The sequence below is a fragment of the Polypterus senegalus genome, chromosome 1 (genome assembly GCF_016835505.1).
Source record: "Polypterus senegalus isolate Bchr_013 chromosome 1, ASM1683550v1, whole genome shotgun sequence".
In the NCBI taxonomy this organism is placed as follows: Eukaryota; Metazoa; Chordata; class Cladistia; order Polypteriformes; family Polypteridae; genus Polypterus; species Polypterus senegalus.
In genome coordinates, this window is record NC_053154.1 from 294,236,376 (window position 1) to 294,262,145 (window position 25,770).

General features: G+C 38.2%; 1 protein-coding gene across 1 annotated transcript in view; it reads right to left on the reverse strand.

Annotated features, from left to right (window-relative positions):
* sorcs3 (sortilin related VPS10 domain containing receptor 3) overlaps positions 1-25,770 on the reverse strand; it is a 1,218,933-nt gene that overhangs the window by 241,463 nt on the left and 951,700 nt on the right. The window contains exons 12-15 of the mRNA XM_039776558.1: positions 20,540-20,616; positions 15,929-16,020; positions 6,917-7,024; positions 2,071-2,188 (exon numbers count right to left, since the gene is read on the reverse strand). Of these exons, the coding sequence (XP_039632492.1) occupies positions 2,071-2,188; positions 6,917-7,024; positions 15,929-16,020; positions 20,540-20,616 (395 nt within the window). The remainder of the gene's footprint in view (positions 1-2,070; positions 2,189-6,916; positions 7,025-15,928; positions 16,021-20,539; positions 20,617-25,770) is intronic.

Genomic DNA, 25,770 nt, shown 5'->3' on the forward strand with positions numbered 1-25,770 from the left:
GTAACTGCTTAATCTGGCTATTATAACCTGACAACAGTGTATGTGTGTGTGTGTAACAGAGTGTTATTCAAAATAAGAAACGACTGTGTTCATGCACATGCACATTAATGCATAGCATAACACTACCTATGTCTTGTAATTTTTGAGGAAAATCTAGAAACATGCCCAAACCAAAAAAAAAAAAAACAGCCCAGGCATGTACAAAAGGGGTGTTTTATTAAAACACAAAGGGTAGAATAACAATGAAGGAGTGGAACAAAGAAAATAGGAGAAATAAAGAAGATTTATAGCCTCTTTAACTCTTTCAGGGCTGATGTTGACTTTTGTCGAAATTCAGGGGTAGAGGATGGTAATCGGCTGTAAACTGCAACAAAAATTGCCCTTTATGTTTTAGTTTAACTCTGTTGGCTTGAAGGAAAGTTACGTAGCTTTGTCGATTTGACCTCGATTCCCTGCATGTACCAGAGATGCCAAACAGGCGCCAACTGCAACCACAGCACGTAGCAACAGACGTTTTATGTTGATTTCTCTGTGAAATCAGTGCATTGTGTGCTTTTCAGAGTTATTTTGGAAAAAATATCCAGCCCTCAAAGAGTTAAAGATGGTTAGGATTCCTGTCTATCTCTGGGGTTACTATTCCACTTTTTGACTTCACACCTTTTCTCTGCAACCACACTGGCCTATCCTCCTCCTTCTTCTCCAAGGTGAGCCCTTGACACTCACCACAAGATGAGTTTGGATGTCATTTTAAACTATGGTCTTGGAAAACTAAGACCACCCTACTGGAGTTTTCATGGTATCCTGAAGTATTCCTGTGCAGGAGATCAAACATTCTGGATGGAAAGGAGCACGGTTTCTTACCCAGGTGAGAGCAGAAAGACAAACAGATTGGCCTGCAGGATAAAAAAAATAATTTTGTACCCGGCCAGTATAATATAATGGATGCACCAGCGGAAGCCGAGAGTCAGAAGCAGTTCCGTCCCCCATATGTCAGGTGTCAGTGGTCCTTATGTGCCAGCCCAGTAAGGACAACTGCAGGGGTGCTTGGGAGTTAAAGTTCGGAAGTGCAACCGTGTTGGGTTCCTGGGTGCCTTCCTACTTTTCATATGTCCCAGAAATGCTTCCAGGAAGACACGGCATGGCAAAAGAAGCATTCCCTGATCCGGCTTATAAAAGAAGCCAGCTTCCTCACAACAAGAAGTCAGAGTCAGGAGGCAGCAGGCAACACTCAATGGGTGGAAGAAAGGGGAAAGAATTGATTGGGTTTACTGTGATTGTGCAAATGATCTTTGGAAAGATGATCAGGAATTTGCCAAGGTTTAATAAATATTTTGTAATTTAAACCTATGAGAGTATTGGGTGTTACTGTGTTTTTGGTTTGGAGTGCAGTGGTGCCCCCTTGTGGTTATACCTGCCATCCTGGTTAGCCTAACTATAAAAGGAGCAGGCAGCCTTTTAGGTGCCGGAACAAAGGTAACAGCAAGTAGCTGTACTTGAAGTTCAAACAAAGAACAGTGCATAGAGACCTAATCCACATCTTCAAAATTTTCAAATGCATTGATAAAGTAGAATTTGCATGATTCCTTCAGCTAAGCAGTGAATCACATTCTCAAGAAAACCAATGGAAACTAAAGGGGAAGTGCATTTAAACAACAGGCAGGAAGCACTTCTTTACTCAAAGTGATGTAGAAATCTGGAACAAACTACTGAGACATGTAGTTGAAGCTGAAACCTTCACAACTTTTAAGAAGTATCTGGATGAGGTATTGGGACAGCTTAGTAATTAGTTAAACAAACACATTTGATAGGCTGAATGAGCTCCTCTCATTTGACAGACTTGTTTTTAAGTTCTAAATGATTGCTCCCATGTGTCAGCCTGGGGGCTCAATTGAAATCTCACTGCACTTTAATAGTAACCCCCCAACATATTGGCCTGTTGGACAGGTAATGATACTAGCGACATCCCATCCAAGATTTCAAACATACTTAAATTTATGCTATTCAATTAAAAGTTTCAACACAGAAAACTCTTTCTGCAGTTGCTTTACTTATTATGCCATTGGGTCTTACCTGGTTATGCAGCTGCCAGGTCTGATAGTCCCCTTCTGTGCATCCTCTCCCAAAAATAGATTTGTAGTCGACTTTGACAAGTTGCCATTCAGATCGATGACTGAAATGTCCAAAAAACCTAAAAAAACCAAATGTTTCCAAATGACTGATGCTGTTTCAAAAAACACATAACACACATACACACACTTTGTATTGTAGCTGCTGTCGATTTGGTGGTGCTAAAAGACATCAAAATGGACTTTTTTTGAAATGCTTGAACTCTCAAACTTTACTTTAAACCTTAAAAAAGAATTGGGAAAGGCAGTGAAAATTTCCATGTTTAAGATGTTGAAAATAACCTAGTACTGCCTTACTCAAGCAGAACTCGGGAGAAATCAAACACGTCCACAGAATCTCCCATGTGGCCCTCACAACATCCACTGACTCTTTAATGACAGAAAAGACTAGAAGTGTGATCTTCTTCTTCAGAGCAATAATATGACAAACATAGGCTCAAGGAGGCATCATACAGCCTTAATTTCTCACACAAAGGTAGGACTGAAAATTTCCTGCAATTTCTTACATGATTTAATTGTTATTTTAACAGAACGTCTGGTAATTTGATGTGTGAGGATGAGAACTGCATAGCTAAGTTAACAGAAACTGGTTTATGATGAATGCTGGGGCTGGCTAAGGGGTATGTGCTGCACTGCTTGGCCTCTCGTATCCTACCCTGCATGCGAGAAAGAAGTCTACCTTGTTAAATGTAGTTCAGAGTAAGAAAATAGCAGCTAAACTGTAGCAAAAAAAAAAAAAAAATTAAAAATAGAAATGTTAAAAAAAGAGTAGAGAGGATAATTTGAATGTTCAATGTATTTTGCCACAGTGCTAAGGAACTCCTGTTTGAACCCTAGGCCCTGAAAGACAATTAAATTAAAATGTCCTCCTAAAGTTAAATTACAAAATAATATAAAGTTTACCAAGTTTATAATATTTACCAACTGAAGAGGTTTGAATAGAATAAAAATGTGTAATTAACATGTTACACCAGTATTAGGTTGTTATACAAAAATGGTGATCAGGCAGATCAAAGCAACTATAGGCCAGTGAACTTAACAATCATCACATTTATTTATATAGCACGTTTTCATACAAATCATGTAGCTCAAAGTGCTTTACAAAATGAAGAAAGAAAAAAGAACTTAACAATCATCACAAGTAAATTCATGGAAGGAATTATTAAGGATATGATGGAGCAGCACATTTCAAGAACAGGAGTTTTACTGATCAGTTAACATGGGTTTAGATATTTTACCAACATGCTGAAATTCTGTGAGGAAGCAACAAAATGATATAGTCAAAGAGGGGCATATCATATTATTTATCTTGATTTTCAGAAAGCATTGCATAAGGTGCCACATGAGAGGTTGGGCATCAAATTAAAAGAAGTGGGAGCTCAGGGTGTTGTTTGTAGATGGGTGCAGAATTGGCTCTGATGAATGATTTAGATAGGAATATAAGTAACAAGCACAGTAAGTATAAGTAACAGTGGCGCAGTGATAGCGCTGCTGCCTCTCAGTAAAGAGACCTGGGTTCGCTCACCGGGTCCTCCCTGCGAGGAGTATGCATATTCTCCCGGTGTCTGTGTGGGTTTCCTCCGGGTGCTCTGGTTTTCTCCCACAGTCCAAAGACATGCAGGTTAGGTGCATTGGCGATCCAAAATTGTCTGGTCAATTGGCTTGGTGTGTGTGTGCCCTGCAGTGGGCTGGCGCCCTGCCCGGGATTTGTTCCTGCCTTGCGCCCAGTGTTGGCTGGGATTGGCTCCAGCAGACCCCTGTGACCCTTTGTTAGGATATAGCGGGTTGGATAATGGATGGATAAGTAACAAGCTGGTTAAGTTTGCAGATGATACTGAGATAGGTGGATTAGCAGATCATTTTCAATCTGTTATAACATTACAGAAGGACTTGGATAGCATACATGCTTGGGCAGATGGAATTTCATGACAGTAAATGTAAAGTATTACACATAGGAAGTAAAAATGTTAGGTTTGAATACACAATGGAACGTCTGAAAATCGAGAGTACATCTTATGAGAAGGAATTAGGAGTCATAGTGGACTCTAAGCTATCGATTTCCCGACAGTGTTCAGAAGCCATTAAGCAGGCTAACAGAATGTGAGGTTATATAGCACGATGTGTGGAGTACAAGTGCAAGGAAGTTCTGCTTAACCTTTATAATGCACTGATGAGGCCTCATCTTGAGTACTGTGTGCAGTTTTGGTCTCCAGGCTACAAAAAGGACATAGCAGCACTAGAAAAGGTCCAGAGAAGAGCGACTAGGCTGATTCCAGGGCTACTGGGGTTGAATTATGAGGAAAGATGAAAAGAGCTGAGCCTTTTCAGTTTAAGCAAAAGAAGATTAAGAGGAGACATGATTGAAGGGTGTAAAATTATTATGGAAATTAGTACAGTGGATTGAGACTGTTATTATAATATCAGTTCATCAAGAACACGGAGATACAGGTGGAAACTTGTAAATTTCGCACAAACCTTAGGAAGATTTTCTTTACACAGAGAACCACAGACAGAATAAGATAGCAAGTAGTGTGTTAGACAGTAGGACTAGGAATTTTAGAAGAATTGACTGAATAGGACTTTGCTGGGCTCAAAGGCTTCTTCACATCTAAATCATTCTAATGTTGTAATGTTATCCAGAAAAGAGCAGCACAGATGAATAAGCTGTGGAGTGCTAAAAAAATCATCCTGGAGTTTTTGATTTTCAGATTTTCTGGTTTTCCGGAGCAGTGTTTGCCGATTAAAATAATTAAGAAAACATTAGCATTCTTTTTTGGTGCAATTAAATGTTGTTAAAAGTATATACTCTATAGCGGCACTCAATGTCACACAGTTCCAGAAAATATTGTAGGTCACAAGTTTTTGAAAAGGAGCGTAGTGTCACCACCTTCTGAATGTTCTGCAATACAAATAAATTGGACATTAATTCTTCTTCTTCTATTCATGCAGTCCAATAATGTGGAAGATATAATTGTCAACTGATTTTAAAAAGACTGTATTTTAACCTCATGTTGGTTTACTGAATTGAGCAGTGAACGAGGCTCATTTTTTTGCTATTTATTTATGTATTTATTTATTGTGACTTCCACAATTTTGCCACAGACCATGTCTAGTTCTGTCTGGAAGGAGTTTCTAGCCGCTATAACATAATTTTTGAAATTAACAACAACAAAAACATTTATTTATATAGCATGTTTTCATAAAAATCAGTGCTTTACAAGAGGATGAAAGAAAAAAGAAAAATATAAATAGGCATATTAAGTAACAAACAATAAAGTAAGGTCCACTGGCCAGGAGAACCGAAAAAAAACAAACAAAAAAAAACTCCACTGGCTGGGAAAAAAAAACAAAAACAAAACTGCACGGGGGTCCAAGGCTACAAGACCACCCAGCCCCTACTGAGCTGCAACATCAGAAATCAAATCAGTCTAGCTGCAATCAGTATCTTCCCTGTCCATGTAGAGGACATTCTTTGCAGGACTGGACAAGTGATGCTGAAACCTGTCTTGATCCTGTCACTGTATTGAAAGAGTTTTACCTTTGTTGTGCTATGCTAGACAACAGAGAGAATAATGATACAGATTGGGACACTGGTGTTGTGTTAACGAAAATGAGAGTCAAAGAAGGAGATAAAGAGCACATATAAACAAATCCAAAAATACAAAGCAAAAAGTCAGAGTCAAAAAAGTAAGGCAAAGGTCTTATTCCAGTAGATCAAAAATTATGAAGCAAAAGAGCAGTTATTGTCCACAATCTCAGATTGTGAAGTGTGTTTATGAATGCTCTTTTATCCCCTTGTGTTGTTAATGTCAGGATCGTGACCTCTGTGATTATGCCCCTAACAGAACGACAGTGTCCTATCAACGGGTACTTAATTTGGTGTGGACCGTCAAAAACAAAATCACAGCAGAAATCGTTCAAATTAATTACAAAACCAGACACTGTAGCAAGAAATTAATATTAATGTTTGAAATAGATATCTTGCCTTAAAAAACTCAAAATGGGAACTCTTTGAAGTATGGCTTCCTAATAATAAATAAGCTAAAAATTAAATAAACCAGTACATCATAACAACTGTATTAGTCACTTAATCTCCATATATAAAGGTGCTTTCTTGCCTGATGTAAATGAAAACTGATATTAAGTATGATAGCCTGAAAGCAAGTTATAGAGGATAACATATGCAAACATCAGAACAATGATTAATAATTAAATTAAATGCAATAAGATGTTGCAGATGTTCTATCAGATTTTTGTGGCGAGCGCCCTCTTCTACATGGTGGTGTGCTGGGGAGGTAGCATAAAAAGGAGGGATGTCTCATGTATGGACAATCTGGTGAGGAAGGCAGGCTCTATTGTAGGCATGGAGCTGGACAGTTTCACATCTGTGGCGGAGCGACGGGCGCTGAGCAGGCTCCTGTCAATCATGGAGAATCTACTGCATCTACTGAACAGGATCATCTCCAGACAGAGGAGCAGCTTCAGCGACAGACTGCTGTCACTGTCCTGCTCCACTGACAGACTGAAGAGAGCATTCCTCCCCCACACTATGTGACTCTTCAATTCCACCTGGGGGGTAAACGTTAATATTATACAAAATTTTTGTCTGTATTACCTGCATTGTTATCTCTTTAATTAAACTTATCTTATTAGTATACCGCTGCTGGAGTATGTGAATTTCCCCTTGGGGATTAATAAAGTTTCTATCTATCTATCTATCTATCTATCTAGAGCACTAATTGTACACAGCAAAAATATGAGACAAATGAATACCATCAAGAAAATCTTACGTCATTATTTGATTTTCAGTCCCAGGCTCCACTAGTACTCCGTCGACAAAGAGTGGGATCAGGGTAAAGCTGTATTTACTCCACTGTTTCCCTTCATCAAAACTGATCCTGTTAGGGTATAAAGAAAATATATCATTACTTCATCCCAAATAACTGAACACTTCTAAAAAACAAATTAAAATCCAGAGAAACCATTTTATAAGATAAGTCATATTGGGGGACCATAAGAGATCATCAATAATAATGTAGAACTTAAGAATGTAAGGGTACTTGTTCTTCAAGAAACTCTATTAATATTAACAACTGCATAACATGACTGCTTTCAATTTTCCTGAATTCCACAATCAATTTGTTAGTTTTCCTGATGTTGAGACACTGTTAGTTGTTATTACACCATTCAGTAATTCTCTGTGGATGGTCTCTTCATTGTTGATAACACTGGACTGCACCAAAACGTCTGTGTGCTTTATAGATTTAGGTGTGCTTAATCCATTTCTGAATTTGGAATTTCTCTACAGTAAGCCATTTCCATGAGATATTGGATTTAGTAAAAAATACAATTTTAGAAAAATATTAATTTAAAAAAAATAAAATAATCTGTTTAATGACATGCACAGAATATTATTTGAAGCATATTTTAGCTAAATAATGGAAGTCTTACTCGTTCTTAACATTAGTTGAAGTGGAAACAACCAAAAATTAAATAATTTCCTACAAATTTTTCACAAAACATTTTTTTGTTTGTTTCTATTATTTGAGAATAGCTAGGAATTTATCTTTAAGGTAAGAAAGATGCCTTTTTTATTGTTCAGGAGAGGTAGATGTTTAAATTGTTTTTACAGAAATATACAAGCTAAGGTTGATCTATCCATCATCTTGACCAGGTAACTGGTAAGCAAACTGTAAATTCCTCATTCGAATTCAGAAACCTCAGGCAGAGGTTTTCTCTCAAAAATAAAAGAAAGTATCTTTGTTGGACCAATAATCTAAAAACTTTTCAAGGATGCAAACTTAAAATCTACGCTGTGCAAAGTTGAAAAGGAGCTTAGGAAGCATTCATAATCACGTGTGTCACAATTTTCTTGGTAATTAATTGAGGAGCTTTTCGCTTCCTACCTACCACTTGGTGCAACACGTCTTTAAAAATCTGTGTCCACTAAGAACATAGGAGTGGTCTCTGATGAACACGGTGAGAGGTTCCACTAGGACGAGACGTTACAGTGGAAATTGGAGTAATTCTGTATTGGCAAACATCTTTAGGTCATTCCACTGTGAAACATCTTTAGAGAATTAGAAGAGGACAAAACTACCAAGTGACTGCTTATTGTAAATAATAATTATATTTAAAACAGTTATATGTGTAATTTAGAATATTTTTAAGTCTAAATAATTACTATTTACTATTACTATTTTTTCTCTAAAATATGTTTTTTTTTTTCATTTTAAACCTTTATCTCAAACACTGCATGTGCTAGAGTAACAACTTTGCCAGATTTCAATTTAGCTACCTCAAATCTATAAAGACAGGGGTGGAAAACAAGTTTTTTGCAGATCAGTGTAATCAGACCCACTGCTGTTATGCCGTCAAAAAAGAGTTATAGCACTGGGCTGATCACACACAGCTCTGGGCTGAACACATGCTCAATGTGTTGAATTCAGCAAGTCTGACAGTCTGAAAATGTACCAGTCAGGACATCTTGGATCCTCTTTCACAGAATGGTGGCTGATTCTGGGGCCGTTAAACGCCCTACTTGCTCTAACCAAACCGCAGCAGCCCATCTTGAATTTAACCAGCCAAGACGGCTCATGTCACCTCCTCTCTTCAGGTCACTACATTGGGTTCCTGTAGCAGAACACATTAAGTTCAAGTCCCTGATGCTTGCCTGCAGAGTAGTCAATGGGTCAGCACTTGCGTATATGGAAACACTGTTGACTTGCTATGTTTCTTCTCACCCACTCAAGTCTGCCAGTGAACAGCATCTGGTGATGCCAAGTCTGCATGGTGTCAAGTCTCAATTCAGACTCTTTTCCTGTGTAGTTCCTAGTTGGTGGAATGAGTTGCCCACCTCCATCTGAATTGCTGACTCCCTCAATGTATTTAAAAAGCAATTGAAAACCTATCTGTTCTGTGATTGAGGGAAAAAAAGTTTGCTCTGTGATGTTTCAAATTGTTAGTTTATTTGTTGTTACATTAAATTTAATTGCTTTAACAATTGGTAAATTACAAGTCAAAATGTATTAGTCATTACACCTCACATAGGTTGGTTTCTGCTCTGTGAAATGCTGCTGATATGACATCTTTCATCAATCTGCCTATGTGGTGGCTAACTAATGAGAAACTGAGGTGCTGGACTTGATTTGTGCGATGTATTACTGAAGCTCTTTATGATGGTAGGTAAGAGAGCCACTGGCCAGAAGTCATTCAGACATGTGCCTGTATATGTTGTGACGGATGGCTAGGGCCCTTACTTGTCTGGAATGCTTTCTTAAAAGAAGGACCAGCAGAGCAGATATGTATAAGGAACTACATCCCCGGAGTGCTAGGATTCCCACAGGGCTCCATAGGAGTTGGAGTTTGGCACATCCCTGGTGGGTTCCAAGGGGGCCACCAGGGGGACGGCAGAGCCCTGCTTTGTTGGGCTACTGCCAAACCTGGGAGTGCTTCTGGACCTTGCTAATGAACCACCTGCAGTACTCCCAGGGGCAGCATAAAAGGAGCTGTTTGCCTTCATTCGGAAAGCGAGAGTCAGGAGGGAGATAACAATGCTTGCCGGAGAAGGAGTGAAGGCAAAAGGAGAGACAGACAGAGAGAGACAAGAAGAAGAAAAAGGCTTGTTTTATTATTGTGGTTGTGTAATGTGTTGGCTATACAAATGGGGAATGTAAAGAGTTTCCCACAGTGGAATAGAAGACTGTGTGTGTGCTGGACTTGTGTTGTGCATCTGTTTATGTTGGGTTTGGGGAGCTGGTGGGCCACCTGGTGGCTATAAGTGGCATAGTTGGCAGTATTCCTGACTGTGTGAAGGGACCTGTTTTAAAAAATTTCTTGTAGCCACTAAATATATATATATATATATATATATATATATATATATGTATATATATATATATATATGTATATATATATATATATATATATATATATATATATATTAACAATGTTCGTCTGAATTTGAAAGCAAAAAAAACAGTTAAACATATATTCTGTGATGCACAAGAAAATTATGGTAGCTCTCATGAGAATTCAAATGAAATCCTGTACTTCAAAGTTTTTTGTGATGCATTATTGAATTAGTCTGTATTATAGGCTCATTTGATAATAGTCATACTTGTAATAGAATATGTATATTTCTACACTTTTGTAAACTACTTGAATTGTAATATCCATCCACCCATTTTCTAAACAGGCTTACCCAGAGCAGTTTCATAGGGTGCAGCAAGCACTGGTTAGAAGTCAGAAGGAATCTCTGGACAGGGTGAACATACACATCAAAGATATTTTAGCATTACCAATAATATAGTGGATATATAATTTATGGGCCAGTGCTTTCCTGGTAACCCTACTGGTTGTTCTAGGTTTTATGAATGATAATAATACCCTGTTGTAGCATGCTTTACTGACTGTGGGACTACAGGCAGAAGGGAGTTCAACAAGACAGGGATGGGACTAGGGCCTTACAAGCCCATAAAAATAAGATAAAAACAAATTCTGTCAGAAAAAGCATGTGTTCCTATGCCAGAACACCACAAGTGGTAGTAGAATATGACTTCTTTACTCCTTGGGTTCAGAATTAGAGGAAGGGTGAACAATGTAATGGACAACATGTATGAACTGGTGCTCCTGTGAAGATTGGTCCCAGTTTCTGAACTGGCCAGGAGGCTAAAACTACAGAGAAATCTGATGAAGCTCTTTTTCAAGGCTGTATGCTCCCCAACCCTGCTAGATGGCAGCATCCCTGGGCTTTGCTATGCATTCAGACACTCACAGGGAATGCTGGGAATTACAGCCCAGTAATGCAGTCCTGTTGGTGTCCCTGTCTCCCCAGTCACTGCTGTGCAAGTGTGAACATGTTACGTCAGATCATTTGTAACTGCGTTGTGAGAAATAATGGCTGCCCCACTTGTGATTTGCACAAACGTACAGCAACATGCAGTGATTTGTTTTTTGTGGTCTGAGGGTGTGCCTGGTGCAAGACTTTGTGCACAGTATGGAGAAAGTGTTTTGTCATGAAGAAGTGTCTAGGAATGGATAGAGAAGTTCAAGAAAGTTTGCACAAGTTTCAGCAATGGAGCTGGACGCCCGTCCATGTCCACAATTGATGACAACTTGTGAAATAATTCTGTTAAATAGAAGGGTGACAGTAGATGATGTGGCAAATTATTTGCAAATCAGCCATGGCTGTGTCTTTGCAATAAAACATGACAGACTTGGGTTTCAAAAGAAGCTCTACAAGGACGAAGGGTCATGTGTGGTGAGGACAGTAGTGCATTCATGGCTCGCAGTTCACCCTACAACATTTTTTAATTAAAGAGCTTGTTGACAGAGGGACAAAATGTATTGAAAAGCAGGGAGATTATGTTGAAAAATGATGTATTTGCCGTTTCTGAAAGTTGATTAAAATAAATTGTACAGATAATAATTTTTGACTCACCGTCATACATACATACATATTATATATATATATATATATATATATATTGTGAGCTGGAGGGCTGATCGCACCCCAAGAACATACGGACGCCCCTGGGAAAACCACAGAGCCCGAAACACGGACTACCCTCGCATTGCTCCTTAACCTTGCACTATAACGCACAATACAAGCCTCACGCGGTACTCCGCCGACTTAAAAAGCCGTCGCACTGTCAGATTTGGGTATTGATTTCTTTTGCTTTCTCTCTCTCTCAGACTGCCTCTGCTCCTGACGCGTTTACATTCGAAGAAGAAGAAACTCAGGTAACCTTTAATTGAAAGACGAAACAGCCATCTTTGTCAAGGAGCAAGTTTGAAGTGTCAAATGTTTGTTTGTAGTGCTTGAATAAAATTCCTTCTTTTTTTCCACGATCCCGAGTATCTCTGTGCAAATCTGTGACCCAAGTGTGACAATATATATATATATATATATATATATATATATATATATATATATATATATATATATATATATATATATATATATATATATATATATATATATATATATATATATATATATATATATATATATGTATACTGTATATATATATATATATATATATACACTGCTCACAAAAATTAAAGGAACACTTTTTTATTGGGCCTGGCATGAAATCAATTAAACCTGTCTGATAATTTTCTGGTTGGTTAAGCAGCAGAGGTCATTGTTAATCACTTTCAGCTGTATTGGTGTTCATGGACTTAACGACAGGTGCACTAAAGTGGCAACAATTAGAAAACCCTCAAAACAGGACTGGTTTTACATGTGGAGGTCATTTCAAGTTTCTCCCTCTTGATCTTTTTTGGCTGGTTTTCCACTCGTGCTAGTTTTGGCTTGAGTTGAGTTGGCGGGTGCAGTAGGTCCTGGTTTCCTCCTAATACACGACAGTGCCCGGCCTCATGTGGCAAGAGTATGCAGGCAGTACCTGGAGGATGAAGGAATTGAAACAATTAAATGGCCTTCACGATCCCCTGACTTAAACCCAATAGAACATCTGTGGGACATTATGTTTCGGTCCATTAGGCGCCGCCAGGTTGCTCCTCAGACTGTACAACAGCTCAGGGATGCCCTCATACAGATCTGGGAGGAAATGCCACAAGACACCATCCGTCGTCTCATTAGGAGCATGCCCCGACGTTGTCAAGCATGCATACAAGCTCGTGGGGGCCATACAAGATACTGAAAAGCATTTTGAGTAGCAGAAATTAAGTTTTTGAAAAAATGGACTAGCCTGCCACATCTTCATTTCACTCTGATTTTAGGGTGTCTACACAATTGAGCCCTCTGTAGGCAGAAAACTTTTATTTCCATTAAAAGACTTGGCATCCTTTTGTTTTTAAGACATTGCCCTGTCGTTATTTGTATAGATATCCAACTTCATATTGAGATCTGATGTATCTAATGTGTTTCTTTAAAGTGTTCCTTTAATTTTTGTGAGCAGTGTATATACACACACACACACACACACATGCAGATTTTTAGCTTTATACATTAGATAATGCAACCTTTTTGATACATCTGTCCTATTCGGCTTCCATTCAGAGTTTGGGGAAACAACCAAAAACCCTTCCATTATTACAACTTATAATTCCTTAATTTAAACCATCTGGATATAGTTAATTGGGTGCATTAAATGGCTTGTAAACAAGCATATGGTTATACTACTAACAGTCACTTTTAGTTACTTGAAAAAACTGTAGTATTAAATCTACTTATGATATCAAAGTACTGTATGGTAAGGATTATAATATAAATACCCCAGTCCCAGTGTGTAAGAGGTGTTTACCTGAATTACTGAACTTGAATTGTGTAACCTTTCCCAAATGTGATCAGATTCACTATGCTGTCTGACTTTGTATGCTTGCAAACAAGGAAATGCATGTTAATGTAGATTGAGAAGCAAACTTAAACCAGAAAATTGTCAGTGAGATGACAGAAACAAGTGCCATCATTCTGACATCAAGACGCTTGTTATTTTTCAGAATGTCGTGATTCTAATGCATACAGATGGCAGTAAGAATGCATTTCACAGAAGTTGGTTTCTACATTGCAAGTCTACCCGTAAAGCAAATAAAGTAAGTTATAAATAAAGTGAATGATATTAAATAAAATATTTCTATTTGCTATAAAAATAAGGGCAACATGGTGGCCATTGTACGTGTGATGTTTGCACATTGCTTCTCTGTCTGTGTGGGTTTTTCTCTTGGTATTCTATTTTCTCTTTCACAACCCCAGAGATGTGTGTTAGGTTTATTGATATTACTATATGAGACAGAGTAACTGTTTGTAATTATAACCGAACTCGAAGACTGGCAAGCCTCAAAGGAAATAGGAAAAAAAGATAACTAACTATATAAAAAATAATTAATTTATAGTTAAGAAAAAATTGGAAAATTATGGCTTTCTTAAAGGGGGAGGCATGAGTCTAGACAAAAGAACAGGGAGAGTTCAGAATACAAAGGGCTATGGTGCTTATAAAAAAATATTCACCCGCCTTGTTAAAAAACATTGAACATGGGTTTAATTTGTTTTTTTTTTTATTGGCATTGATCAACAAAAAAATGTAAAAGTGAAAGCAGATCTCTGTAAGTGGTTTACATTAATTACACATTTCAAACAAAAAACAATTGACTGCATAAGTATTAATGCCCCCCAGGTCATTATGTGGTAGATGCACCTTTGGCAGCCATAATAACCTTGAGTTTGTGCTCACAGGTTTCTCTCAGCTCTGCTGAAGCTCTGTCAGGTTGCATGGGGATCGAGTGTGGAAGCCTTTTTAAAGTCCAGCTACAAATTCTCAGTTGGACTGAGATTTAACCACTCCAGAACAGTAATACTGTTGTTTTTAAGCAATTTAATTGTAGCTTTGGCTTTATGCCTGAGGTCTTTTTTTTTTAAAACAAGAAAAACAATAGTTTTCTTAGGACCCCTCCTTTATTTAATTGCAGCCATTCCGCTCTCTACCATCACAGTCCTACCTGGGACTTCTACAGGGAAGCATCCCCACAACATGCTTCCACTCTGTTTATTACTATCTTACTTTACTGAAGAATATTATGGAAAGGGTTACACTTAATTGGATCAAAAGGCCTGTCTGTTAGGAGTCTGGACTTACAGCAGTCTTACAGTCTTCAGCCCCCATCCCCCTGTTTTTAGTATTCACGCAATCCACTTAGGTTTTATTTAAAGGCTGATCCTTAACTCAGCAAATGCAATCAAGAATCTATCTATCTATCTATCTATCTATCTATCTATCTATCTATCTATCTATCTATCTATCTATCTATCTATCTATCTATCTATCTATCTATCTATCTATCTATCTATCTATCTATCTAATCATGCTGAGAAAAATGTCAAATCAATAGGCCTGGTCGCATGACTAAACAAAGCAAACTGCAAAGATCCTGGTAAACTGGCATAGACAAAACTGCCATAGAAGTTGGCACAAATGACAGTTGACCGTAGTTATAACTGGACATAGGTCAAATAATTTTTGATAGATATGGGGTTAAGTATGGGACAAATTGGACCAAAACAAAAGACATGGAGCATGAAACATTACAAACACAATGCAACTAGTTTCAAATAGGTAGGTCCACTTTTTCATAAGTTATTGTTATACAGGTCTCAGCATTTAGGATGGACATCTTGGAAACCAGTCATTTTAACAATTTGTATATCTTTGCAAGGTGGTAGTTATCCAGGAATTCTACACAACACTAAAACATGCATAATTTTCTGACAAAAAGTATAATTTTAACACGTGAAAATCAATTTTGATCAAACTTGCACACACTAGAGCATATGCAGACTCCCAATCGGCTTTTCTCTATGATAGCGTAGTATCAGAATCTGAACTTGCCTCGCTAAATACTTTTTGACCCCATTTACATGAAAGTAGTAACTACTGAATGGTATAAATATATTTAATGTTATAGAAGAATGTGGGACAATATTTTTCAATAATAAGAGGTATCTATCTATCTATCTATCTATCTATCTATCTATCTATCTATCTATCTATCTATCTATCTATCTGCCTGTCTGTCTGTCATATTAACATACAGTAAAACATTTCATGTCTATCTGCCTCTCTAACTAGATTGACTTTACCTCTTTTGTGCCCCCTCCCTTTAAAATTCTGACAGTTGCCTTTATTTTTGACTATTCTACAACAGACCACATTTTATTTTAGCTTAGGGCAATTCAGTTAGTGACCCACTTTTCTGAGGTCTGTAGATCAAAGGACGTGCACCCCTAAAGAAGAAAGTTAATGGAAGTTTAAAACTAACTGGACATGCAGTATAGAACTTACCATATATGCCTAATGGGTACTGAAGCCTGTTTTACGGCAACAAGAGCACCACCCTTATCCAGAAACCAGACACTATATTCCTCTTCAAATATCTAGGAAAAAAGAAAAAAAATCACAACACAATCAGAGTTTACCATTTTTGTGGCTATCCTGTGGTTTTTGAATCACTGAAGTTTGTAAAATTTCTTAAGGAGAATGTATGGCCAGCTATCTGAAGCTGACGCACAGTGAGATCAAACAGCAAGATAATTATCTAAAACACAAGAGAAAGTTCATATGAAATAACTAAAAAAAGAAAAACTAAAACATTGAACTAGCCTAACCAAAATCCAGACCTAACTCTGACAAAGATGCTGTAGTAGGACTTGAAACAAACAGGTGATGCTTGAAAGCCTAACCAACATCTCAGAATTACCCCAACAGAAAGAAGTGGCAAAGAACAAGAAAGAGGAATGTTAGCTCCAGTTTAATTCACAGGACTTGTAGTTTTTCAAAGGAAGGACCTGTCAAAGGTAATATGGTCAATGAAATGACTAACTGAAAAGAATAAACATGGAGATCACTATTACCTCATACCTCTAACCACTGTACTTTGACACTTGCTCAACACATGCAGACACTCTGAAATAACATATATTTCACTCTCAGACCACTGTCACTAACTCCTTCTTCTCTTTTGCCTTCAGAGTGGATGACGGCTGACCGGAAGTGTTAGCATCTCATCCTCCAACATCATCATGCTCCCACTTCTTCCACCCTGGCCTCCACATAACAGCAATAGCTGGTAGTCAATGTTTAGTTAAGAAGCCCTCATCTGCAAGAAGACAACTCACACTAGTGGTCATTCTATTTTGCGAAGAAGCCAACGGAGTCACAATGCCCCCTTTTGCCATTTTCATCTGGTTTTGTTTCATATACTTATAGTGTGCCTAATGAATGAGGTACACTTGGCTGAGGACCCAACTCTTTATCTTGCTCGGTCTAATTATATATTTCACACTATATACACTCACCTAAAGGATTATTAGGAACACCATACTAATACGGTGTTTGACCCCCTTTCGCCTTCAGAACTGCCTTAATTCTACGTGGCATTGATTCAACAAGGTGCTGAAAGCTTTCTTTAGAAATGTTGGCCCATATTGATAGGATAGAATCTTGCAGTTGATGGAGATTTGTGGGATGAACATCCAGGGCACGAAGCTCCCGTTCCACCACATCCCAAAGATGCTCTATTGGGTTGAGATCTGGTGACTGTGGGGGCCATTTTAGTACAGTGAACTCATTGTCATGTTCAAGAAACCAATTTGAAATGATTCGAGCTTTGTGACATGGTGCATTATCCTGCTGGAAGTAGCCATCAAAGGATGGGTACATGGTGGTCATGAAGGGATGGACATGGTCAGAAACAAGGCTCAGGTAGCCTGTGGCATTTAAACGAAGCCCAATTGGCACTAAGGGGCCTAAAGTGTGCCAAGAAAACATCCCCCACACCATTACACCACCACCATCAGCCTGCACAGTGGTAACAAGGCATGATGGATCCATGTTCTCATTCTGTTTACGCCAAATTCTGACTCTACCATTTGAATGTCTCAACAGAAATCGAGACTCATCAGACCAGGCAACATTTTTCCAGTCTTCAACTGTCCAATTTTGGTGAGCTTGTGCAAATTGTAGCCTTTTTTTTTGCCTATTTGTAGTGGAGATGAGTGGTACCCAGTGGGGTCTTCTGCTGTTGTAGCCCATCCGCCTCAAGGTTGTGCGTGTTGTGGCTTCACAAATGCTTTGCTGCATACCTCGGTTGTAACAAATGGTTATTTCAGTCAAAGTTGCTCTTCTATCAGCTTGAATCAGTCGGCCCATTCTCCTCTGACCTCTAGCATCAACAAGTCATTTTCGCCCACAGAACTGCTGCATACTGGATGTTTTTCCCTTTTCACACCATTCTTTGTAAACCCTAGAAATGGTTGTGCGTGAAAATCCCAGTAACTGAGCAGATTGTGAAATACTCAGACCGGCCCGTCTGGCACCAACAACCATGCCACGCTCAAAATTGCTTAAATCACCTTTCTTTCCCATTCTGACATTCAGTTTGGTGTTCAGGTGTTTGTCTTGACCAGGACCACACCCCTAAATGCATTGAAGCAACTGCCATGTGATTGGTTGATTAGATAATTGCATTAATGAGAAATTGAACAGGTGTTCCTAATAATCCTTTAGGTGAGTAGTGTATTGGTTTTAGCTGAAGAAGATTATATGTAGTCTGTGTACATCTTCATAGGCGATTTCTTAATCCATAAAAACAAAAATTCTTATTGGGTAACTTCATATGTCACGGATTAAAAAAGTAAGACTATTGTTTGATATTCACAACTTTGATAATTTATTGTTGCTTCTCCAGTACTGAAGAAAATTTGCGATATCTCATAACAATAAATGTATTCATAGAAAACTTAAAAAAAATCAGTGTTTGATTAAACTCCTCTGTTCTTGAAAGTTTGGTACATTGATTTTTGTCAATATTTTAAGATAACCCCAATACAAATAAAAACGATTGGAGTGCAGGGTTTGCTTTATTGAAGAATTTCCTATTGGAGTTCAAATATACTGTTCGTCAATGTCATTCATAGTTTTGTCTTTTCTGTTCATGAACAACACAATAAAAATGATGCAATCGGAATAGCACATGCAAACTGAGTTTAAGAACTTATTCATTGCACAAAGTGGGGTAAATGAGACCCAGAAGCATTTTGTATACATACTTCTCAAAAAAATTAAAGGGATACTTTTTAATCAGAATATAGCATCAAGTCAATAAAACATCTGGCAAATCTTAATCTGCTCAGTTAAGTAGCACAGTGGGTTGTTAATCAGTTTCAGCTGCTTTGGTGTTAATGAAATTAACAACAGGTGCACTAGAGGGGCAACAATGAGACCACCCCTAAAGCAGGACTGGTTTAATGGGTGGCCTGAGGGCTCGAAGTCCTTTAGTGAGCCCTGTGCTCACTCCCCGGCATCGTGGAGCTCGATTGGCATTTGCCATAGAATACCAGAATTGGCAGGTCCACCAGTGGTGCCCTGTGCTTTTCACAGATGAGAGCAGGTTCACCCTGAGCACATGTGACAGACATGAAAGGGTCTGGAGAAGCCGTGGAGAATGTTATGCTGCCTGTAACATCATTCGGTATGACCAGTTTGGTAATAGGTCAGTGATAGTCTGGGGAGGTATATCCATGGTGGGACGCATAGACCTCTACAGGCTAGACAATGGCACTTTGACTGCCATTAGGTATCGGGATGAAATCCTTGGACTCATTGTCAGACCCTATGCTGGTGCAGTGGCTCCTGGGTTCCTTCTGGTGCACGACAATGCCCGGACTCATGTGGCGAGAGTATGCAGTTCCTGGAGGATGAAGAAATTGACACCATTGACTGGCCTCCTCATTCGCCTGACCTAAATCCAATAGAACACCTCTGGGACATTATGTTTTGTTCCATCCAACGCCGCCAGGTTGCACCTCAGAGTGGTCAGGAGCTCAGTGATGCCCTGGTCCAGATCTGGGAGGAGATCCCCAGGACACCATCCATCACCTCATTAGGAGCATGCCCCCACACACCTCCCCTCCTCCCCCCCGATGTTATCAGTCATGCATACAGGCATGTGGGGGGCATATGAACCAGTAAGTACGATTTTGTGTTCCTGCAATTAAATTTCAGCAAATTGCACTAGCCTTCCACATCATTTTTTCACTTTTATTTTTGGGGTATCTTTGAATTCAGCCCTCTGCAGGTTGATAATTTTCATTTCCATGAAACAATGTGGCATCCTTTCATTCTTAACACATTACCCAGTCCATATCAGTATAGATATCCAGCAGGATTTTTTTCCAAATGAGATCTGAGCTGTTTTCAAAGTGTTCCTTTAATTGTTTGAGCAGTGTATTTATAACAAGGATGATCCCCATTTCTCCATCACCTAGACCACCAAAAGAGTGTTGAGAGGGACAAGCGCTTGCTCATCATGACATGTGTGAATTTGAAACTACGCCCTTCTATAGACGTTTAACATCTCTATGGATGCTCAGCTAAGAAGTTATGTTAAATTTAAAACAATTCACAGAAAGAAACAACATACTGACATGGAGGCTGAGACCCTGAAACAATTAAATTCAAGGTATGCCCCTGCCTGGCAGTAACATTTATCTGATTTATAACATGTCTAATAGTAAATCTTTCTACTTAATTTAATACAGTACAATATTAATACTGGGCTAATATGAACTGTTGAGAGCCATCATTTGTAACTGAGTGTGTTTTTATTCCTGTAAATATGATAACTTTCTGTTAACTAAATAAGCAAGAGATCTCCCAAAGTGCACAGAATAGTATTAACTAAGGTGGGGACAGAACACATCACATCACATCATATCATCTGTGTCTCAAAGGTATTTAATTTACCTTTGCACGTTAATTGGTAAAATAGAATTTATGGCCAAGTAATCATGAACATTCAAAGCAAAAATTAGAAAAATATTTCAGAGATTGCAGAAGTTTTTGATAAATACAAGTGTTTGTTGCTAGTTGTTGCTTTTAGTAGGATATCCTCACCTGTCTCCAGTTGTTTCCAGAGTCTGCCGATATAAACATACCAACATCATTAAAGGAAAGCTCGGAACCAATATTGCCTGTAGGGAAAACAGAATGAAAATTACATCTGTTGGTTCTATACATACTTACTGCAGTTTATGATTTATTTTTTTACACAAGAAGCTTAGTAACAGCTACCACAGTATAACAGTAACTCCATCAGGTATAGCAGTTGTTCTAATTTTAATTCTACAGCTAACGTTAACTCAATTCCCATTCCCATCTCTCACATATATACACTGGAGGACCATAGGCAACCAACATTTTAACATTCAGCTCATGTATGATTACAATGCACACTGACAGATGATACAACAGCCAGTGTGATTTACATTAACTAAGCGTGCAGAAGGTCAACAGACTCCTTCCAGAGGAGGACATGTGGTCATCATACTTCAGAGATAAACATTAAAGATCAGTTTTCCTGTATTTGAAAAACATCATAGTTCCATCCACAAAAATCATAAGAACAGATTTTCTCTTCTTTGTGGAATCCAAGACAAGTTATAAGTATAAACAATACGACCTTGTAAAGTCCCACTGGTTGGTAAGGTATAGCATGCATATGAGCATTTCACTATAACTTCTAAATTTTGTTGCGATTCACTTTAACACTTATTAATGCAAATCCATATACATAGATGTGAAAAAAAATGTTTGCCCCTATTGGATATTGCATATTATTCTACCAAAATTGCCTGTTATTATATAAATTAGTAACAAATATTTTATTTACTTATATCCCACAAATAAAACGATCTAACGCCTCTTCACACCATGTAAAAATATAATTGTTCCCTTGTTAAAGTAGCCCATTTATAGAAATAATTAGAGTCATCTGTTTGAACACACTCAGGTTTGATTACAACTAGTCCTACTTAATATAAATGTCATCTATTTGACTCTAACCATTAAAATTAAGTAAATAAAACAAACATTCAACAAACACGTATTACCAAGATCAAAGTATAACGCTGAGAGTACAAAAAATAAAAATTGTTTGTATCTATTAGTCTGGAAAGAGCTACAAAGTCAATTTTATGGCACTGGGACTGTTCTGAACCACAATGACAGCCACATCTCCAAATGAAAAGAACCTGGAAGTGGAGTGAATCTTTCTAAAATTAAGTCACCTGCCCAGAGTTGCTACAGACACAACAGAAAGTTATCCAGGTAGTCACAAAGGATCCTAGAAAAAATCTACAGAATTGCAGGTTTCTCTTGCCTCAGCAACATTCAGTGTTCATGACTGCACAATCACCAAGACACTGGGCAAAAATGGGGTTCATTGGAGAATAGCAGTATGGAAACTATTGCTATCCAAGAAGAACATAAATTCTCATCATTCATTTGCCAAGAAACACCTACTGTAGAAGATCTTCAAGCCTTTTGGGAGAAGTTTGTGTGGATGGATTAAACGAAAAGGGATCTCTTTGAATGCCACGGTTCCCATTATGCATGGCATATAATGAACACAGCATTCCATAGTTAGACCATCACACCAACAGCCAAATATAATGGCGGTAATGTGATGATGTGGGGGTTCTTCACTCATTTAAGATCTGGACAACTTGCCATTACTGCAGGAACTATTAAATCTGATCAATATCTGAAAATTCCTGAATAGCATGACATCCATTCTTAAGAAGAAAATAAGGACCAAACCAAAAAATTAAGTCAACATCAGAATATCTGGAAAAAAAAATGAAAACTCAAACTGTTGGACTGGCCTAGTAAAACTCCAGATTTAAATCTGATAGAGGTGCTGTGAATGGACTTGAAAACTCAACAGTGGTTCATCTTTAAAGCAAGTCAGTAGGGAAAAACAGATATAAATTCTTTATAAGCAATGTTAAAGATTTATATTGAATTGGTGTTTGGTTGTAGTCACCGTAGCTAATGTTGGGGTTATTAAGTATTTAATCTTTGCAAGATGGGGCTGGATAACTGTTTATCTAATAAATGGCAGATGGAAAAATGTAATGTGTTCACTATCATGCCCTTTTGATATGAAATTTTGGCTGAAAATGTGAACACTTTTATAAACCCTTTTCAATATTGAGCTGAGCTGTACCATTCACATTGGCTTAGGCATCACTACTGCTCAGTGCATCTCTTGTCTGTTTTCCTCAAAAGCCAGTAGTAACTGGGCATAGGATGTTGGCATTAGTAAGGTGGTGGAATGATTAAACTAATGGAGAACACTGATTACATACTGTTTAAGCCATCCTGATTAAAATTACATTTTAATTAATGAATTAAATTAATTACATTTAATTAATTTAATTAATTAATTTAATTAGGAAGAAGTGATCGGAGGAACAAAGTGCACACTTCAGTCTTATGCTAATATTGCAGCAGGATACATTTGAGATACTCCATACTAAAAGGAGTATGGAGAGGAGTATGGGTGAGAGTGGTATTAGGGGCATCGGTGTTATGCCACAAGATGGTATCATTGGCAGGCAATGCTGACAAATAAAATGCAATAAATGACGAATGTGAACTGAAAATGATCATAGGCCAAAACCACAAAATCAGAAGAATCAGTGTTAAATTGAAAAATCATGAAATAATGTAATTCTAACTCTAAGAGAGTTGTTACTAAATTCAAACCCAAGACTTTTCAATAATATCCACAATCTTGGACGTCACAGAATATGTAGTGTTGGATTGTACTTTCTTTTACATACTCAATTATATTTTAGGTACAGTGAAAAGTATTTATTCTTCTTTGTACAAATATTGAGTGTGTATATATGTGATAAAACTGGTTGCATCTTGCCTTATTTTCTTGTATGTGTGCAACAATGCCTTATGTTTTGTATTCTCCTGATGCAAACAAATTTCTCTGTGGGATAATAAAGATTACCTACCTATCTATACAATATTGTGCGTGAGACTTCACACAGCTCAGCTTCAGGGCAACACACCTCCAGTCATGGAGCATAAAATCATGGCACAAACTGGCGATACGCAAGAAAAACAACTAGCAATGTGGTAAAATAATAATAATAATAATGTTATTAAAAATGAGCCCCAATATAGAAGAGATACGGAGTGTCTCATGCATGTGAATCTGTGGATCACTCTCAGGGCTCCCCTAAGGTATTTGACATCACCCCAGGTTGAAAAGGGGTGCTGTCGTTAATCATGTCCTCTCCTATTCTTCCCACAGCAGCAAGAATCATGGGTTGAAGGAAGGAGGCAACACTCTGAGTAGACAGTAACATTGGACAGAGCTCCTGTGTATCTAACCAAATAACCTCAATATGAAGTCTGACTGAGGTTATTTTATTTTGCTTTATTTTGTTACTTACATGCCATTGGACACTAGTATTTAATATTTAATTTGTATTCTAACAAAAGTAAACTTGGACAAACAGGTTGATGACCAAAACATTTTTTTGCTTGCGACTTGTGCTCCCTCACTTGTCCACACGTGAAATAAATCAGAAAAAAAATTATACCTGTCAGAATATACAGATATACTTACATCATAACAATTGGATTTATGAGCTCAGTTATAATAAAAGACAGAAAAAACTCTATTTAAGCCTCAATAGACCACAAAATATACAGTCTAAACTCATGAAATTATCATGTATATAGTGTGGCGAGTGGCTGGGGGTGGTACCCAGCCTGGATGCCCAGGAGGACTGGAGAAGGGCTTGCGCCTCCTACAGACCACGACGGGGTGACCGCCCTGGTGGCTTTGGGGACCACGGGAACGGAGCTTGGAACCACATCCCTACAAGGGCCACTGGTCAATGCCAGGGGGCGCCCCAATGCCTGAGGAGCCCTGGCCCTAAGCACTTCTGGCACACCCAGAAGTGCTGGGGAGAAGAAGACCAAGGACACCCGGAATGCTTCCGGGTGTGCAGCCGGTACTTACGCCAGACAGGGGAGTGCCGGTGGAAGATTATCGGGAGGCACCTGGAGCATGTCCGGGTGGGGATAAAAGGGGCCACCTATCTCTGTTCAGGGGCTTGAGTCAGGAGGAAGACAGACGGAGCTCGGGAGGAGAGGAGTGGAGGCGACCTGAAGAAAGAGAGGCATTGGAAGGGCCTGGACTTTTGAGGTTGTGTGAGCACTAATTGTAAATAGAAAATATAAATAAACGTGTGTTGGGTGAACCATCGCTGTCCGCCTGTCTGTGTCCGGGCTGCTTACCACAATAGGTAAACTCAAAATACAGTGGAATGCTAAATGATAAAGAGAACGTACATCTTCCTACAATGGAAAGCACGTAAAAGTAAGGCCTTTGTCACTCAGCCTAGTTTTTACTTATGGTTGTCCCACTTATGGTACAATGGGAAAAAATAAAACTTTATTGGGAAGAGGTGCTGTCAACACGTGTTTTGGGTATCTTATAGCAAAATCTCTACTGGTGACTCTGAGTTCTTAGGTGATGAAATGTAATGTAACCATCTGAGTCCAACTCAGTCAGATGCCATCTTGCAGCTACACTATATCCCCAGAACCCTGGACTTATTTAATTCTATTGACATGAGGAAATAAGTCTTAAAACACATCATCAGAAACCCATTGTATTATCTGCAAAACTGGTCTCATTAGCAGCCATCCACTGTGGCTTTGGCAGAGCTTTCTTTCCATAGCCCCTGATGAGCCCATCTCCTTTTTAACTTACTTCCTACTCTAACTTAAACAATCCATTTAATATCTAAATAGTTAAAAGCATGGTAATGGCAAGGAGGAAATCAAAGTGATGGGACAGAAAATAATGGCATTAGAAGAACCTTCCAATAATCAATAAATGGAAACCTGATTGACTGCCTTTAAATTCAGACTTTTAAATGAATTCTTAATGAGCAATAGGTGTATAGATGGATGTAGAAGTGCTGCCAAAGCTAATGCAGGATCGTTGCTAATTCCTCTTTGATTCTGGACTTGAGAAAGGCACTCAAGGGAAAGCAATCTTTGTAGTATAGGTGACAAGTGGCATGTAAAATTTTACAAGGTCAGGAGTATAAGGCAAACATGAATAAATACATAAAACTGAACTATGTTAAAGTTTACCATTAATTAAAACACTGTTGTTTAGATGTTCTCATTATTATTATTATTAATATTAGTATTATTATTTTTTAAACTACTGGATCTTTTTTGCAGATCTGACCTCAACCTGATATATTCCCAGATATAAACCTGTTATTAGATGGTAACCTCTC